This window comes from Ranitomeya imitator, chromosome 7 (assembly GCF_032444005.1).
Source record: "Ranitomeya imitator isolate aRanImi1 chromosome 7, aRanImi1.pri, whole genome shotgun sequence".
Lineage (NCBI taxonomy): Eukaryota > Metazoa > Chordata > Amphibia > Anura > Dendrobatidae > Ranitomeya > Ranitomeya imitator.
In genome coordinates this window covers 99,326,016-99,344,894 of record NC_091288.1, presented here as the reverse complement: position 1 = coordinate 99,344,894, position 18,879 = coordinate 99,326,016, and the positions used below count along the sequence as shown (strand labels likewise).

At 45.3% G+C, this 18,879-nt stretch overlaps 1 protein-coding gene across 5 annotated transcripts in view; it reads right to left on the bottom strand.

Annotated features, from left to right (window-relative positions):
• The window catches only part of ADAM23 (ADAM metallopeptidase domain 23), a 401,035-nt gene extending 383,886 nt beyond the window's left edge, over positions 1-17,149 (bottom strand). For all 5 annotated transcript variants that reach the window (XR_011314664.1, XM_069733684.1, XM_069733681.1 and 2 more), the window contains exons 1-2: positions 16,758-17,149; positions 4,761-4,990 (exon numbers count right to left, since the gene is read on the bottom strand). Coding sequence is in view for 4 of the 5 variants with exons in the window: in XM_069733684.1 (XP_069589785.1) it covers positions 4,761-4,990; positions 16,758-16,911 (384 nt within the window). In the remaining variant the exon portion in view is untranslated. The remainder of the gene's footprint in view (positions 1-4,760; positions 4,991-16,757) is intronic.
• Between the last annotated feature and the right edge of the window lie 1,730 nt (positions 17,150-18,879).

Sequence of the window (18,879 nt, the reverse complement as noted above, 5' to 3'; positions counted from 1 at the left end):
CTAACAAAAATATAAACACATCTTTTCACATCCAATACTATTACAACTATACATGATGTAAAAATGTGTCTAAATCATGGGCTAAGACAAAAGTATTATCAAGTTGTCGGTCTGATTATTAAGAACCGAAAATACATTAGAGACCCTCAAACCCACCAATTTCAGTGGGATCGTCCAACCAATTAATCTGTATGGGGTCCCCAACAGAAGATGTGTAGACATTCTGAATTTAAACGGATGATCCTTTTGTTCTTCCTGGAGATGAGCTGTCCACAATGGCTTCCTCCCCTCTCACCATACATACGAGTGTGTAGGGAGGCAGCTTAAGTGGGTTGGCTAACAACTATCTAACGTGTATGGCCACTACTAAGACCCCCAAACACACTAGGCTAATGTCTGCCAAGCACACGGATATCAGCAGAATCGCCTGACAGTCTGATGCTACAGATGATGTCGGGGGAAAGTAGGATCTGACATGTCAGACTTCTGAAGGTCAATCCTTTTATTCTCCGGGAGATAACCTAAGCCCAGAAGAGTCTGTCAGTGTTTCTCTCACAAAAGAAGCCAGTCTAGCTGAGCTATTTATGAGGGATACAGGTGAGATAGTTTGGCCTAAAGCTAGCTGGGAGAAAAAAATATTTGATCCCTTGCTGATTTCATAAGTTTGCCCACTGACAAAGACATGAACAGCCTATAATTTTAAGGGTAGGTTAATTTTAACATTGAGAGATAGAATATCAAAAATAAAATGCAGAAAATCACATTGTTTAAATTATATAAATTTATTTGCATTTTGCAGTGAGAAATGGGTATTTAATCCCTCTGGCAAACAAGACTTAATACTTGGTGGCAAAACCCTTGTTGGCAAGCACAGCAGTCAGACCTTTGTTGTAGTTGATGATGAGGTTTGCGCACATGTCAGAAGGAATTTTGGTTCACTCCTCCTTGCAGATCATCTTTAAATCATTAAGATTTTGAGGCTGTCGCTTGGCAACTCGGAGCTTCAACTCCCTCCATAAGTTTTCTATGGGATTTAGGTCTGGAGACTACCTAGGCCACTCCATGACCTTAATGTGCTTCTTTTGAGCCACTCCTCTGTTGCCTTGGCTGTATGTTTTGGGTCATAGTCTTGCTGGAAGACCCAGCCATGACCCATTTTTAATGTCCTGGGGGAGGGAAGGAGGTGGTCACTCAGGATTTTACGGTACATGGCTCCATCCATTCTCCCATTGATGCAATGAAGTAGTCCTGTGCCTTTAGCAAAGAAACACCACCAAAACATAATGTTTCCATCTCCATGTTTCACAGTGGGGATGGTGTTCTTTGGGTCATAGGTAGCATTTCTCTTCCTCCAAACACGGCGAGTTGAATTAATGCCAAAGACTTCAATTTTTGTATAATCTGACCACAGCACCTTCTCCCAATCACTCACGGAATCATCCAAGTGTTCATTGGCAAACTTCAGACGGGCCTGCACCTGTGCCTTCTTGAGCAGGGGAACCTTGCGGGCACTGCAGGATTTTAAACCTTAACGGCATAATGTGTTACCAATGGTTTTCTTGGTGACTGTGGATCCAGCTGCCTTGAGATCATTAACAAGTTCCCCCCATGTAGTTTTAGGTTGATCTCTCACCTTCCTCATGATCAAGGATACCCCATGAGGTGAGATTTTGCATGGTGCCCCAGATCGTATTTCTTCCATTTTCATACTATTGAACCAAGAATTGTCTCCTTCTCACTCAGCGTGTTATTTATCGTTTTGTAGCTAATTCCAGCTTTGTGCAGGTCTATGATCTTGTCCCTGACATTCTTATAAAGCTCTTTGGTCTTGCCCATGTTGTACAGGTTAGAGTCTGACTGATTAATTGAGTCTATGGAGAGCAGTCTTTTATAAAGGTAACTACGTCAGACAGCTGTCTTTAATGCAGGCAAGGAGATGATTAGCAGTGTCTAACTGGTCTGTAGGAGCCAGAACTCTTAATGGTTGGTAGGGGAACAAATATTTATTTCTCATTGCAAAATGCAAATATGTGATTTTCTGGATTTTATTTTTGATATTTTATATCTTAATGTTAAAATTAACCTACCCTTAAAATTATAGATTGTTCATGTCTTTGTCAATGGGCAAACTTACAAAATCAGAGAGTGATCAAATACTTATTTCCCCTACTAAATATGGGGGGCTTTAGTGTAAAAGTGCCCTAATCTACACCACCATCTTGGTGTCCTTGATGAAGTCCACAGTCACAGTCAGTGTAAACATTCTTGTGCAGTGATTTTCTATTAGTGGACACAAGAACAGAGCTTCTTGAAATTTGTAGTCTTCAGTAGCTCTTTTGCCGTTACACTTTCTCATCTCTTTTAGGATTGCCTGTTGTGCTCTTGAACTGATTTTCACAGGACGCCCACTCCATTATCTAATGGATGGATTGATGTACTCCCAGGCCTTTAGCAATGCTTTTGTAACCTTTTCCAGCTTCATGCATTTCAATGACCGTGCTCCAGAGGACCTGAGAAGGCTGTCTGAATCAAGGCATAGTTCACACTAACCAATTTTTCTTGAGAAGGGCAGATTTAACAGTAGCCAGGTATTCTGCTCCTCTATTTAATTGGTAAAGTATCTATGAAACACATTCAATCTCATCTCATTAATTGAAACACATTTTGCCAACTAGCTCTTTAAAAGGTAACACAGAGTTCACTTACTTTTTCTCACTGTACTGGAGATATTTACTCAATGTGCCCAATGATAAGCAAGAAAGGTGCAATTTTTTGGACCCCAAATCATTAGGATTAATGTTTCACACTCCAGTCTTAATGATGGATGTGCAGAAATAAGAGCTGCTAAATTCATTAAGAGACGCACGCCACGCAAAGAAATAGGCACATCTTTTCAGGTGTACATTCTTCAACAGAATTGTTACCCCAGTCAGTGACCGGAATAACATTTCTGGCATAAGAAACACCAGCACTATTGATTAATTTTCCAGGTGGGTGTAACCATGCTCATCCGAGCTCCCCCCACAGCTCAGCCCATATTGGCAGAGCTGCCCAAAACTGGCATGAAAATGACAAAAATCAAAAAATGTTTGCACAACTGTGTGTTGCGCAAAATTTTCTGACTTTTCAACGTGTTTTATGCCAGTTTTTTGGCATAAACACTTTGATGACTCAAGGCCTTTGTGGGTTATTACTTAGATTTAGATCACAAACTGACACCATTTTAATAGTGATCAATGCCGAATTCCAGGTAATTTCCGAGGGGTCACTTATTTTATTTCAACTATATCATTCCAATAAAGATTGTTAGGAGGATGCAAGAGCAGGGATGAAATACTATAGTACCAGGAAGGTTGGACATTAACTGGTCTGGGAAGCTTCGTGATCTCTGTACATGAGCCATGTTGAATGCCATCCAGGCTTGCCAGGAACAGATTTAATTAAGGATGAATAAAACAACCATTATATAATCATAAATGACATATTTTCTTATTTTAGGGTGAAATGTTCTTAAAGACCCCATAACTTTGGGATACTGCTACCCAAGTAATTAGGAGCCACCCATGACTCTTGCCCTCCCCCCCCCCCCCCCCCCTAGATGTGGAGCCAGAGCTGCTGGCATTTCCTGAGAGTATGGTGCAGCAATAATAACAGCAATGTCCAAGACCTTTCCCTGGAACATGTCTCCTGCAGTAAGGACTTTATAACAGTACCGAACAGTGAGAACTGGACTGAGCACCAGCGTATTGTCACTTCATTGCTGTGTATGTTTCAGAACATAGAAAGGGAAAATGGTGTGCACTCAGGTCAGGGACAATGAGGTGCTGGTAAACTGACCATGTGGTCAAGACCATCATAGAAAAAATTACCGCACACTCAGTACTGGTATGATGCAAAAAGGTATATGCCAATTTTATTCAAGAAAACAAAAAACAAAAATGGTAGTTGCCACATTGATTAAGGTAGACAAAGAACCTGACGTTTCGACCCTCCCGGGTCTTATTCATGGGGTTACTCTAGTCCTTTGATACAAACGCATAAAGGTGGCAGTAGTAGGGGATGAACGAGCGATCCCTTATTTTAGAGCATAACCTTATATTGAGGCCAGTAAGGGATGCTGTCCCAGGTAAATGAAACCTATTAAAGGAGGGCCGTAATGGTCACAGTGGGCCTGAGAGGGGTCTTGTATGGAGTCAGCGGCGCATCCCGCGCCTTGCTGCACTGTCCTGGACGGAGGCCTCAATATAAGGTTATGCTCTAAAATAAGGGATCGCTCGTTCATCCCCTACTACTGCCACCTTTATGCGTTTGTATCAAAGGACTAGAGTAACCCCATGAAAAAGACCCGGGAGGGTCGAAACGTCGGGTTCTTTGTCTACCTTAATCAATGTGGCAACTAACATTTTTGTTTTTTGTTTTCTTGAATAAAATTGGCATATACCTTTTTGCATCATACCAGTATTGAGTGTGCGGTAATTTTTTCTGTTTCAGAATATGCCCTGGCTAATTACGTGGCTACTACAGAAACATATGTTAAATATGTGCAACTGAACGAAACATAGGTTACCCTTAGACACAGTCGAGTATATTACTTTCCAATGTGATGTCCCACCACATCATGAGTCCTCCAATAAAATAGTACAGGACTAATGGCGATTCTGGCTTATGAGACTGCCCCCGATCCCATATGCTACATTTGTTGTATAGTATATAGAGCTGACACTTCGTCCGTCCTCGCCCGCTGGCACATACAGTAATACCTGGTTATGCTTCTGCTGGTCCCTTGCCTTTGTATCCAATATGTGGGATGGACCCTCAGACTCCTTGTTAAGGTAATAGACCAGTCTTGAAGGCAGTGTGATTTCTTTGTGCATTTCCTTGCTCTGGTTGTGATTAGTGCTTTCCCTACTGCTGCTGTTATGCTGCGATGCCTGCTCTTCATCTGCCAATGTGCCAGCCGTGCCTCCTGCAGTCTCATTGCGGTGTGGAGCTTTTGGAGAGAGAAAAAAATATATTTTACTGCATTCAGTCATTGTCTCATAGAAGACTATACAGAGTTCAGCAAAACTGTGATTCATGCATCATAAAATGAGCACATCTTAGCCCCACTATATAACTGACATCTGCATTTTACTTACCGTACTTAGGAAGATACATTTATCTTTATGCTGGCAACAATGGAAAAATGAAATAAGAAATGTTCTAGTTATCATTTAAAAGGCACGCCAGCCTTCATCTGGTTGGCATCTGTCAGTCCAAGATCAAAGCCTCCAATATCAGAATTTTGCCAGAGTACAGAGTAAGTTTGTAGTCTGTCTGTAGGGTCAGTTCCTGGGTCTGTGCCAAGTAGCAATCCCTATCACATATCCACATGCTGTTTGGGAGTATATTTCCCAGTCTTTTGCTAAGGTTTCCTAGTTTCAGGGCTTATCACTTAGGTTATATGATGCTTAATGAAGCCACATAAAATGTTAGGCTAGTTTCACACTGCATATCGGTCCAGCCTTATTTGCAGTCTCCATCAGGCGTTTGAAGCCTAGGAAAATGGGATTCAGATGGAACCCACGACCGCGCAATTGAGTATAATGAAGTAAACTGACCCATGAAGTCTGCAGTTTTGGACTGTGGTTGACCCTTTTACCAGTGGTATATGTTTTTTATATCGGACTCAATCGTACCCTATACTATGCTATTGTGTTTGCATAAAAGACATACGGTAGGCCTAGATTCATAAAAACCAGTATTGTTCACGCCAGTCTTGATGAGGGTGCATGATTGATTTAGAAGCACGTGCCTCGAAATGAATCAGGAGTGTCAGAGAAGTGGCACGTGCCTACATGCGCCTCGCCACAAACCTTACTCCAGTCTGAGACAGGAGTAGGGACTGTGGTGTAAGAACACCACACACATCATCATTAATTTAACAAGAAGGCATCCCCACACTCCTTGCACTCGTCCTGCCACAGCTACCAGCCTTTTGGCAGAACTGTCCAAAACTGACGATTCTATATTTTACGGAAGCAGGACAATCATATTAATGATTGTTCTGTGGCGTTAGAATATTATTTTGTCTGTCTAAGCAAAGCCAGTAAACGACTGCAGATCAGCCTGTATATAGCAGATCAGTAGTGATTTACCAGACCGGAATGTCTCGTCTAAAATGTCCATAATGGTGTGCAGTAAACTGATGAACAGGAATTTATTCCACATATAGTACATGTATCTCTTCTTGTTCAATTGTAATATGACTTCTCCTCCCATCAGCCCAAGATCAGACAAATCAACCAGGAGTCACAATGAGAAACCTCGCTCACTTCCAGATGACCTTTTGTCATCTTCTCCAAGTGTATCATGGACAATCTCTTTAGGATGGTCTCAGGCCATTGGCCTTGTACGAACTGATTTTCTAATGTCCGATCAATCTCTGAAGCATGGAAAAATTAATATTTTTTTCTGTAACGCATTATTAAGATTTGTTTTAGTTTTTGTCAATTCTCTTGTTTGCCCATCAAGTGTACAGCAAACAGTTTACCATCTGTTTAAGAGAATGAAAACTTGCGATGAGACAAATGCAGACTATGTTATATTTAGCTTTGACTCTATAATGTGAACAGTAATTCTTAATCACGCTCCTATGAATACCTCTCCTATCAGGCACAATAGCAGATATCATGCTGAGATCACGGCTGATACTGCATTGGCTTATAAGGAAAATCTAGATAAAACGATTGTGATATGACGAAGACGTGAGAAGATTTTGTACCATGCTTAAATCGCTAAAGCTTGGAGATTTTTGTTAAGAAATATCTGTCACAGCAAGTATTCCATAGTATAAGTCATGTAAGTGGTTTAAATTGCTTTGCAAATCTGCAAAATGTTGCCGTATGTTTAGCAACTTTGGCATTTTTATGTCAGTTTCTTCCAGCTCTGCCCAAATGGGTATCGCTGGGACGGGAGAGAGGCACGGACCGGACATGGTGCCACAGCTCATCTAACGATCAATGGCATTTCTTACGCCACAAATCTTACTCTAAGACTTGTGCTGAGACACAATGAGGCACATGCCATTCCTGGGACACACAGAGGCTCCTCATGGGTTTTAATAAATCAGAAGCTTCTGACTCCATTACATCCCTCATCCAGACCAGGAGAAGACTGTTGGTCTTAATGAATTGGGGACATAATCCATGAACTAACCTACTTTGTTCAGCTTCATTTTTCTAGATCTCATTTAACTTTACAAAAATTGATCTTGGAAAATCTCAAAAAAATCTACACTATTAGCATTCAAGCTAACTTTGTGACTTTATTGAATTACAGTAACTGTACGTTTGAAAGTATTTCACCGGATGAGCTAGAAATGTAACCGAGAAATATAAAGATCTATAAACTTCGATACAAACAAGATCTTCAACACTTAATGTCTTTTGTTAAAAAAAATTCTATAGCATTTTCCACGCTTTAACATGACAGTCTGACCATATGAGAAAAGTGAAGCTGTCAAAGACTTGCTGCTAAATAGACAGCAGAACAATGCTACAGATAATCATTTTTACCACTGACCTTCTCCAAGACCTTGGTAACCCAATGTCTATTTTTCCAGACATATGATGCCTACAAAATGATGAACACCGGGCAGAACAGACTGCCTCTGCAGGATGACTTGGACTACATAAAATGTTTGGCTAGAAGTGGCTACCTAGGATGTCGTAGGTAAAAATAAAGTAATTATAATAATAAGTAATCATATACTATTACTGACATTTACTGGCAACGTTAGGATTAACAGCAACTAAAAGCTATCAAAATGCTGAAAGCAAGATATTTAAAGGGTTATTCCTATTTCCAAAATCCTATCACAATATGTAGTAGGTGCAATAATAATAACAATATTAGGAAATACTTCCAATTAGAAATGTGGTATAATTTTTCTAATTCTCCATGTCTCGTTCTTCATGTGCAGGCATTGCAGGACCTTAGGTATCCATGGTTACAATCACTGAAATAGTGAGTTAAATAGTTGCTAGTAGTCATAACCATGGATACCCAAGGTGCTACAATATGTTGTGCACATGAGAAAAGAGGCATAGCGAATCAGAAGAACTATACTACATTGCTAATTGGAAGCATTTTCTAATAGACGGGGGGTTGATAACTTGCTCACTGACTTAATCCTTTGTCAAAGCTCCAAGCATAATTTCAGGGAAAACATTGCTCAATAACTGTTTCTGAAGACAGGAATCCCAGTAAAAAGTAAAAAAAAAAACATTGAGATTCTACTAGATTGTTGACTATTCTATGTCTATGCTCCAGAGTACCAGGCTAAAAAAATTAACTTAAAGGAAAAATGCTATTAAGCTGCAGATATGGGGTTAATCTGCAGGTTAGTTGCGTTATAATGCTGGCAGGCGGCTGCAGGTAGCCTAACGCTGCAGGGAGAAAATGAACTTTATTCTCCCTAGTAGTGCTCCCGTTTCAGTCACGGTGGTGGCACTAGTTCAGTCATCGCTCTGACACTGGCTCTGCTTTGTAGCCGGCTGTCAGCCAGGGCCTGGGGTGCCGTTTCAGACACGAGGATGAGACGGGTTATACAGAGCAGTGGCTGCAACCATGCCCCCGGCCCTGACACTCTCTCTAAATTGTGGCCGGCTGTCAGTCAGAGCTGGGGGTGCAGTTACAGTGGCTGCTCTTTAATCTCAGAGTGGTGACTGAACCAGCGCTGACCTCACCACCTTGTCAAATGGGAACAATGCTGGAGAGAATAAAGTTTGGTTTCTCCCTGCAGCTGTAGACTACGTGCAGGCACCGGTCAGCATAATAACACTATTAACTTGCAGATTAACCCCATATCTGCAGGAAAATAGCATATTTTTCTAGTGAAAGATGCCCTTTAAATAGGTTTTCTCAAGTTTGGAAGTTATCCCTTATCCATAAGACCAGGATTCACAAATTTGTCTCCCATCGCTGGGGTACAACCACTTAAACCCCTACTGATCATAAGAACAAGAGCCCCATGTGAATAGGTAGTGGTGGATCATGCTACTTCTGCTCATTCATTCGTTTGGGAATGCTGAAGACCAGCGTTCGGATATGTCAGGCGGTCCTATTAAGGTTGAAAATTGAGCAACAGTGCACATGATCGACCATTGCAACCTCCATACGAGGCTCTCCAGAGCACAGGTACTCGATATTGGTAGGGTTCTCAACGGTTAGACCCCCAACGATCGAGAAGCTATCCCCTCTATTTAATGGATACTTGATAAATTCTAAACTTGAGAAAGCTCATTCCAACTTCTTTGGCTGTCAAATATTAAAAATTACGGTATCAAAGACAAGATACAAACAGTTTAAAATTGAATTTACTGTTGGAAAAAACATGGCACCAATACAATGGTGAAAAGAACATGCGGAAAGTGTGAACAGCTAAAAGGAATAGCATTAGCTTCAAACTACGGAGCTGACATTGTCACAATGCTTTGGACTAAACTTGTCTTGTTATGTCTGACTTAAAGACTATCTAAAGTCCACCATAGTGTTCAATTAAAGTCCCAAATGAAAAGAGATATATTATAGTAGACTTGAATAATGGTATACCATATATTTATATAGGAACACTGGTTTACTGCAATTAGGGGTTTTAGATCACAGAAAGAGACCCCACTGAACTATATTAATACATTTAAAATATCTAACTGGTGCACAAAAAACAATTACCATCACCAAATATGAGACAAAAGTAAATAAACTAAATAGAGAAGGCCACGGGAGGTGCCTCGTCCTATTCTACAGCTGAATGCATCCTACCTACCAGCGGGGGTTGGCACTCTATTCCTGCGCCCCCGCTCACCGTCGAAAGTCCCTTCTACCCCTGGAAGACCCTATGTGGGAGGGTAGAAAACTACATTCAAAATAATAAAAAAATTGCAAACAACACAGGGAAGAGGAATTTATAAGATATATGATATAGGTCAGAGCTATAATGTAGCTGTCCCTGTTCTCACCCTGTCTGACAGCGGAGGTTGGCACCCTTGTATTGTAATAATGAAATTGGCGCCCATGCTCCTCGACGACTCTCCTAAAATAACCCTGGCTAGGACATGGGAAATATAACTAATTTTAATATATACCTTGTAATGTCTTCACATCCTGTTCCGTCCAGATGTGCCCGGATCCCAGAATTCCAAACGGCGGAAGTTCAACCTCCATATTGGGACACCCAAGTGATGGGTGTCTCAATATGGAAACTGCTGGCGGTACCAGCCTCTTGTGCGGTACCACCAGAGTCGCGAACACGCTGCCGCCGGGATCAGCCGAATGATTCACTGAGTGCCGCCATCTTTGTACACGAGGAGCACATGCGCAGTTTTAATGTGACTGCTGCGGTCTGCACAAAGATGGTTGCGGTCTGATTTACTGCGCCTGTGTGAATTCCACACAGGCGCAGTGAATCATTCGGCTGATCCCGGCAGCAGATGCGCAACATGTCTACAGGCAGAGGAAGCCGGTCACATTAAAAGAGATTTCCCATGAACGAAAGATCATTTTAAAAATTGTCTGTGTCTGACCGTGTTACAGAGCATACCACATCTCCTGGGCAGGGGAGGAAGCAAAATACAATAGTGACATTACAGCACGGGATCACAGAGGATTTCTGTAAATTATAGGATTTCAGGTAAAATATTTCACTAACTGTTTTTAAACAATATTTTACATCACAAAATGTATCCTCTGCGAACTCCTGATGTAATGTCAGTATTGGCTGGGGAGAGAGACAGAGCACAGGGGGGAGACAGCTCAAACGGGACAGCACATGAGGGGAGAACACAGCACAGGAAGGAGAGAGACGGGGGGATAGCACATGGGGTAGACAGGTGAAAGAAGAGAGCACAGACGGGAGAAGTCAGCATATGGGGAAAGAGAAAGTGGATAGGTGGGTGAGCGCATGGGGGGAGAGATTGTCAACACTGCAAAGCCTGCCCCTATTGTGACATTACCGCCCTCCCGATGCGATAGCATCGGGCCTCCGTCTAGTCTATATATATAATTGTCTAAGGGGTACTTCCATCTTTATGTCCTCAACTTCTGTAATGGAAATCCCGCGTCACTGATTGGTCTCGGCAGCTGCCTGTCATGGCTGCTGCGACCGATCAGCGATGGGCAGTCGAATTAGTCCCTCCCCTACAGTCACAGTACCCGCTCCATACTCCCCGCGCAGTCAGTGTCCCCGGCGCTCCGCTGCTTATTCCCTGCGCAGTCAGTGTCCCCGGCGCTCCGCTCCATACTCCCCGCAGTCAGTGTCCCTGCCGCCCACTCCATGCTCCCCGCAGTCAGTGTCCCCGGCGCTCCGCTCCATGCTCCCCGCAGTCAGTGTCCCCGGCGCTCCGCTCCATGCTCCCCGCAGTCAGTGTCCCCGGCGCTCCGCTCCATGCTCCCCGCAGTCAGTGTCCCCGGCGCCGGCTCCATACTCCCCGCTCCATGCTCCCCGCAGTCAGTGCCCGCTCCATAATCCGCTCCAGTCACTGCTCACACAGGGTTAATGGCAGCGGTAACGGACCGCGTTATGCCGCGGGTACCGCACTCCGTATCCGCTGCTATTAACCCTGTGTGACCAAGTTTTTACTATTGATGCTGCCTATGCACAGTAACAAGATGTAATGTTAAAAATAATTAAAAAACAAAAAACCTGCTAGACTCACCCTCCATCGTCGGACGATGCGCTCGCGTCGGCCGCCATCTTCCGTTCCCAGAGATGCATTGCAAACTTACCCAGAAGACTTAGCGGTCTTGCGAGACCGCTAAGTCATCTGGGTAATTTCGCAATGCATCCTGGGAACGGAAGATGGCGGCCGCATCACACAGCTCCGCTGGATCCCAGGGGTGAGTACGGTATATAACTATTTTTTATTTAAATTATTTTTTTTAACAGGGATATGGTGCCCACACTGCTAAATACTGCGTGGGCTGGGCAATATACCTACGTGACTGGGCAATATACTACGTGACTGGCCAATATACTACGTGGCTGGGCAATATACTACGTGGCTGGGCAATATACTACGTGGCTGGGCAATATACTACGTGGCTCTGTGCTGAATACTACGTCACTGTGCAATATACTACGTCGCTGTGCAATATACTATGTCGCTGGGCAACATACTACGTGGCTGGGCAATATACTACGTGACTGGGCAATATACTACGTGACTGGGCAATATACTATGTGGCTGGGCAATATACTACATGGCTGGGCAATATACTACGTGGCTGGGCAATATACTACGTCGCTGGGCAATATACTACGTGACTGTGCAATATACTACGTGGTTGGGCAATATATTACGTCGCTGTGCAATATACTACATCGCTGGGCAATATACTACGTGGCTGGGCAATATACTACGTGGGTTGTGCAATATACTACGTGACTGGGCAATATACTACGTGACTGGGCAATATACGACGTGACTGGGCAATATACTACGTGACTGGGCAATATACTACGTCGCTGGGCAACATACTACGTGACTGGGCAATATATTACATCGCTGGGCAATATACTATGTGACTGGGCAATATACTACGTGACTGGGCAATATACTATGAGGCTGGGCAATATACTACATGGCTGGGCAATATACTATGTGGCTGGGCAATATACTACGTGACTGGGCAATATACTACGTGGCTTTGCAATATACTACGTGACTGGGCAATATACTACATGGCTGGGCAATATACTATGTGGCTGGGCAATATACTACATGGCTGGGCAATATACTACGTGGCTGGGCAATATACTACATGACTGGGCAATATACTACATGGCTGGGCAATATACTACGTGACTGGGCAATATACTACGTGGCTGGGCAATATACTACGTGACTGGGCAATATACTACGTGGCTGGGCAATATACTACGTGACTGGGCAATATACTACATGACTGGGCAATATACTACGTGGCTGGTCAATATACTACGTGGCTGGGCAATATACTACGTGACTGGGCAATATACTACATGACTGGGCAATATACTACGTGGCTGGGCAATATACTACATGGGCTGGGCAATATACTACGTGACTGGGCAATATATTACGTCACTGGGCAATATACACTGTGACTGGGCAATATACTACATGGACATGCATATTCTAGAATATCCGATGCGATAGCATTGGGCCTCCATCTAGTATTATATGAGGTGCTAGCGTGCTTATGAGGAGATAACCGTGGAACCAAATGTCAGATGCTTCTGGGGCTCATATAGGGAAGTTCTGTTTTCCTATAACATTTGCTTACTGTGAAAGGTTTAACAATTGGGTTTCTCTTCAATAAAAACAGAATTGAGGACAGCTCAGTTCCAGTAATGTTCCTGTAGACCTCACTGATATGTGAGAAGTATGTTCTGTCCAGTAGAGGTGACATCAATAATATTTAATCCCAGCATAATTGTATTTATAAAATAACCCTCACTGAACACATTTCTAGATATTTGTTATTAATCAGCCCAGAAAAGAACCAGAACACAATTTTAAGTCTACTCATTGATGAATAATTACTAATCTATGTTTCCTTCTACTTTGATATTCTTTGAAATATTGAAGAATTTCCTGAGTTTCACTATATTAATAATTTATTTCTCCAGTAGGATCTTCTCTACTAGAGATTCAGCCAGCAGAATTTTGCATTTGATGCAGAACATCACATAGATCACTCGCTATAGCCGAGTATGTGAAGGATTGGTGGCAAGCCTATTCATTTTGTGGATAGACCTTAATTAATTTTACAAACAAAAAATGCCAAGAAGGGCTGAACGCTCCAAAGATCTTTTTCATTTTTTCAGCTTGCTATGCTGCAAAGGCTTTGATGCATAAAATTCTACACATCAAAGAAGAACATGAAGTCATTTATATGCATGGATGTCTTTTTGTGTCAGGAGAGATTGTCTGCTGGTTAAATAGATTTAAAGGTGTAAAGAAGAAAAGTATGGAAAAATAAAACAGATAAAGCAATTCAGAGATCACTGAACTATGCAAGAGGGAGGGATATACAATGCAACCTGCGTACATCAGAGAATGATATGCAGTAACCAATTCCAGGCAGTAGTTTTTAAGATTTTCCTGTAGAAGATTTGAACAGCAAAACTACTAAATAAAAGTATAATAAACTTTGCTTTTAAATACACCACTATAACTATACATTTCAGAATAATACTTTTTGCGTCTACTTTTCTATACTGTACAGAGTAAGAAGCCATACTTGGGCTCTCTAGCATAAGGGGGCACTAAGGGACCCTCTGTACAATTGGAGACCAGAACTATAAATGACACAGCACAGATCAGATCCATGATAACATTGATACATATTTCATATTGCTCTCATTAAAATCTATTATGATTCAGACATTTTATATAAACTGTTATAAAGTAAAATTCTATTTAGTGACCAAGCGCATTGATGTAGCTATGGTAGGAGGGAGGCCGGTGCGTCTGGGTCCAGATGTCTGACAGGGCCCAAAGGCCCAGCTGCCACATACAAACTGTTCAGATGGCACAAAGCTAAGAAGGGGCCCGGTGGCAGCTTCAAGATCAGGTCCCAGGAGCTTCAAGCTTTAGGTTGTTCTAGATCTATATTTGACAAGATGAGGGAAGTAGTAGTAACTTACATCCATTTGGGACATGTAAAAATACAGAAGTGATGGAAGTGCCTTAGAATGTGTTAGTGTCCCCCTGTCCTGCGATTTGCACATCATATCCCGAGGATTACTCATAGCTATAATACATCAACGTTACTTTTCCCGTAAGCAGATTGTTTTAGGAAATAAGAGGCAACATATTGCCGGATACCACAATAGGAAGTGAGCAAAATGAAATCTCCTGAACCTTCTTGAAAATCATCAAACAGGAGTAATAATAATTAATGTGCCAAAGAATTGTGCCGTCTACCACTGGTTAACAGACCCTATCATGATTGGAAAAGGTCTTAGACAAGAGGAAGGCTGTGAAATTCTCTACTTTTATACAAAAAAAATCAGCTATTAGGATACAGAAGTATGATATTGTGCGATTTCGCAGTTAGCAGAGAGCGTCTAGTCTTCTGGGTCATAAAGATTGCAGATAAATATGATTTGTTTAGAACAGGGTAAAATTGATCTTAGAAATGTGCCTTGCAAACATTTTCCTCTTCCCGAGCACAGAGTCAGCAGTGCTTTCTGGGTGCCATAATTGCAGATAGCCACTGCAGTACGGGGAGTTATGAAATGAAGGCAATGTCCTACCCAGACTACTGGGCTGCACAAGCTGTGCCACCAGGGGCCAGGAACGCATTTAACATCTCAGAGTGCAATTATTAAGCATTTTGGCCCATGGCCCCCCAGTGTGCTGTGCATCAGAGACTTCCATGACTGACGAGGTTCATGTATTAGTGCGATCCCTTGCTGGACACATAATGAGGTTAGATGAAACACAGATAAACAATCTTGAAACTTGACATCCCTTTTCCCCGCCATGACTGCTGTACTGCATTGCAGAAGTGTATGTGCCATGAAGGGTTAACCAGCGCCAGGGAGCCGATGCACAAAGTTGCTCCAGGTGGCCATCAGCCCCTTAGCAGTAGTCCCATTATCCGCATTCCCTTTACTGCAGTACTTCCCTATGCAGCCTCATTGGGAGCTGCTATCCCTCCTGGAAGCAGAGGATCTGATCCTGCCGCTGTTACACCTTGCAGAGGTCACTGCAGATTTCTGGCTGATCTCTATGCTGTGTGTGGCCCTAAGTGCTGTGGAGCCGGTGGTCAGTGAGCAGAAGGAACACATGGCTGAGAACCAGCAGCACAGCTCCTAGGGCAGCACAGCTCCTGGGGCAGCACGGCTCCTGGGGCAGCACAGCTCCTGGGGCAGCACGGCTCCTGGGGCAGCACAGCTCCTGGGGCAGCACGGCTCCTGGGGCAGCACAGCTCCTGAGGCAGCACAGCTCCTGGGGCAGAATGCCTCCTGGGGCAGCACAGCTCCTGGGGCAGCTCGGCTCCTGGGGCAGCTCGGCTCCTGGGGCAGCACAGCTCCTGGGGCAGAATGGCTCCTGGGGCAGAATGGCTCCTGGGGCAGCGCAACTCCTGGGGCAGAATGGCTCCTGGGGCAGCTCGGCTCCTGGGGCAGCACAGCTCCTGGGGCAGCGCAACGCCTGGGGCAGCTCGGATCCTGGGGCAGAATGGCTCCTGGGGCAGCACAGCTCCTGAGGCAGCATTGCTCCTGGGGCAGCACAGCTTCTGGGGCAGAATGGCTCATGGGGCAGCACAGCTCCTGGGGCAGCACAGCTTCTGGGGCAGCACGGCTCCTGGGGCAGCACAGCTTCTGGGGCAGAATGGCTCCTGGGGCAGCACGGCTCCTGGGGCAGCTTGGCTCCTGGGGCAGCACAGCTCCTGAGGCAGCATTGCTCCTGGGGCAGCACAGCTTCTGGGGCAGAATGGCTCCTGGGGCAGCACAGCTTCTGGGGCAGAATGGCTCCTGGGGCAGCTCGGCTGCTGGGGCAGAACAACTCCTGGGGCAGCACGGCCCCTGGGGCAGAACAGCTCCCGGGGCAGCTCGGCTCCTGGGGCAGCACTCGCTCATGGGCAGTCCTGGGAGAACGGGCTGGCATCGCTCTTATATTTGGGGGCAGGAGGAACTTTTTGCTCCTGGGGGGTTTACTCTAAACTTGTCTTGGTGGCAGATTGCAGGTGTGACAGCAGGACAATGGCACAGTGATGGCACTCACCTGTCTGTGTGGCAGAGGCTCCCCAGGGCTGGGGGCAGGAGAGCAGCAGCAGACAGAAGAGGTGCAGCAGTGCAGGGCAGGAGAGCTGGGCTGACAGATGGGGCATGGGAGAGGAGGACCGGGGATGCCGCAGGGAGCTGCCTGCCTCCTCCATATCTCATAGCTCTGCAGACCGGGGTACAGCTCAGTGTCGGTGCCGCACCAGCACGCTCCTCACTGGCATGCTCCTGTCTCCAGCACAGAGGGGGCTCGGACACCCCAGCAGGGGTTATCTGGCTCCCATTTGGATCTTCCCTACAGCTGCATCAGCTATTGCAGCACTTGCATCCTTCTCCCACAGTATCCACCCGTCTGGCTCCGTCTCCTATTTTTTTCTGCACATTGCACCTCCCTCCCGCCCCCTTGGTGCATGACAGAGGATGAGCTGCCTCCTCCCCCAGTTATACTACTCTCTGCAACACAAGCTGGTGCCGCCGCCGCCGCCGCCGCTCCTCCTTCCCCTGGGCTGGTGCTGATGCTTCTGTTGCTAGGAGAGGAGGTTACGAGAGCGCATGCGTGCTGCAGAGTGAGAGGAGGCTCCCCGAAGGATGCAGTGCACAACCTGAGCAGAGCAGCTGCAGAGCCTGTGCCGAGCCGCGCACACTCCGCTCTGCACTCTGCACACTGACACTGCTGGAGCCGCAGTGTGCATGACCGACCACTGCTCCGTTCACACGGGGCTCTATAAAACGTCAGCTCTGGAGATTGGTGGGGATCCCAGGTGTCAGACCGCCAGGGTTAGCGGATAATTCCAAATTTGAGATCATTTCTTTAAGGCCGGAGTCACACTAGCGAGAAACACGGACGAGTGCTATGCGATAAAAAATTGCATAGCACTCGTACCAATGTTAATATATGAGGCAGATCCCATGATCCGTTTTTTTCATGCGAGAGAAATCACAGCATGCTGCGATTTGCACCGTATTACGGCCGAGACTCGCCAATGCAGGTCTATGGGTGCGAGAAAGAAAAGGATTACACACGGACCATGCGTGTGACCTGCGAGAAATACGCACTGGTGTCCTTTGGAAAAGCCGGCAATTCATGGCGCTGTAATGTAAAATCACACTGACAGGTTAAAATAGAATAGAGAAAATGTATACACATACTATAGGTATATATATAGTTGGAGCGCCCACAGACACAGGGCCACGAGTTCTCGGTACCGGGCCTCTCTGGTTCGGTTCCGAGGCTGTCACGGTGGCTAGACCCGGTCCGTGACCCTGCTAAGGGGAGTCCAGTAAAGGGATTTGTACAGTCTGTCAATGGTTCGTGACGCCACCTGTGGTGTTCGGTCAGGGAGACCGACGCTGCTGTGGGGTCCGCTGGGGTGATGGAATAGCAGCTGGATGGTATAACTTCCCACAGGTGAAGTGTGTCCCCGGGCTTCCCAGTAAGGTGGATGGTGATGGTGTGAGGTGCAGTCAATAACGAGGACACAGGGTTGCAGTCTCTTTACCTCTTTACTGAAGGCTTCAGGATCCGCAATCCAGAGTATGTTCAACAGGGCTCTCTGAGACCGGCCGGTCCGATGGGCACATCCAGAGTTTCCCTCGCAGATGGAAATCGTTGCCTACCAATAGCGCCTGTGTGTTGTAGTCCTACCCTGCTGAGCATTCGGAATAGTCCTCACTAGGGTTGAGTGAAACGGGTCGTTCATTTTCAAAAGTCGCCGACTTTTGGCAAAGTCGGGTTTCATGAAACCCGATCCGACCCCTGTGCGGGGTCGGCCATGCGGTACGCGACTTTCGCGCCAAAGTCGCGTTTCAATGACGCGAAAAGCGCCATTTCTCAGCCAATGAAGGAGGACGCAGAGTGTGGGCAGCGTGATGACATAGGTCCTGGTCCCCACCATCTTAGAGAAGGGCATTGCAGTGATTGGCTTGCTGTCTGCGGCGTCACAGGGGCTATAAAGTGGCGTTCCCGCCGACCGCCATGTTACTGCTGCTGATCTGAGCTTAGGAGAGGTTGCTGCCGCTTCGTCAGAAGCAGGGATAGCGTTAGGCAGGGTCCATTAACCACCAAACCGCTTGTGCTGTAGCGATTTCCACTGCCCAACACCACCTTCGGTGTGCAGGGACAG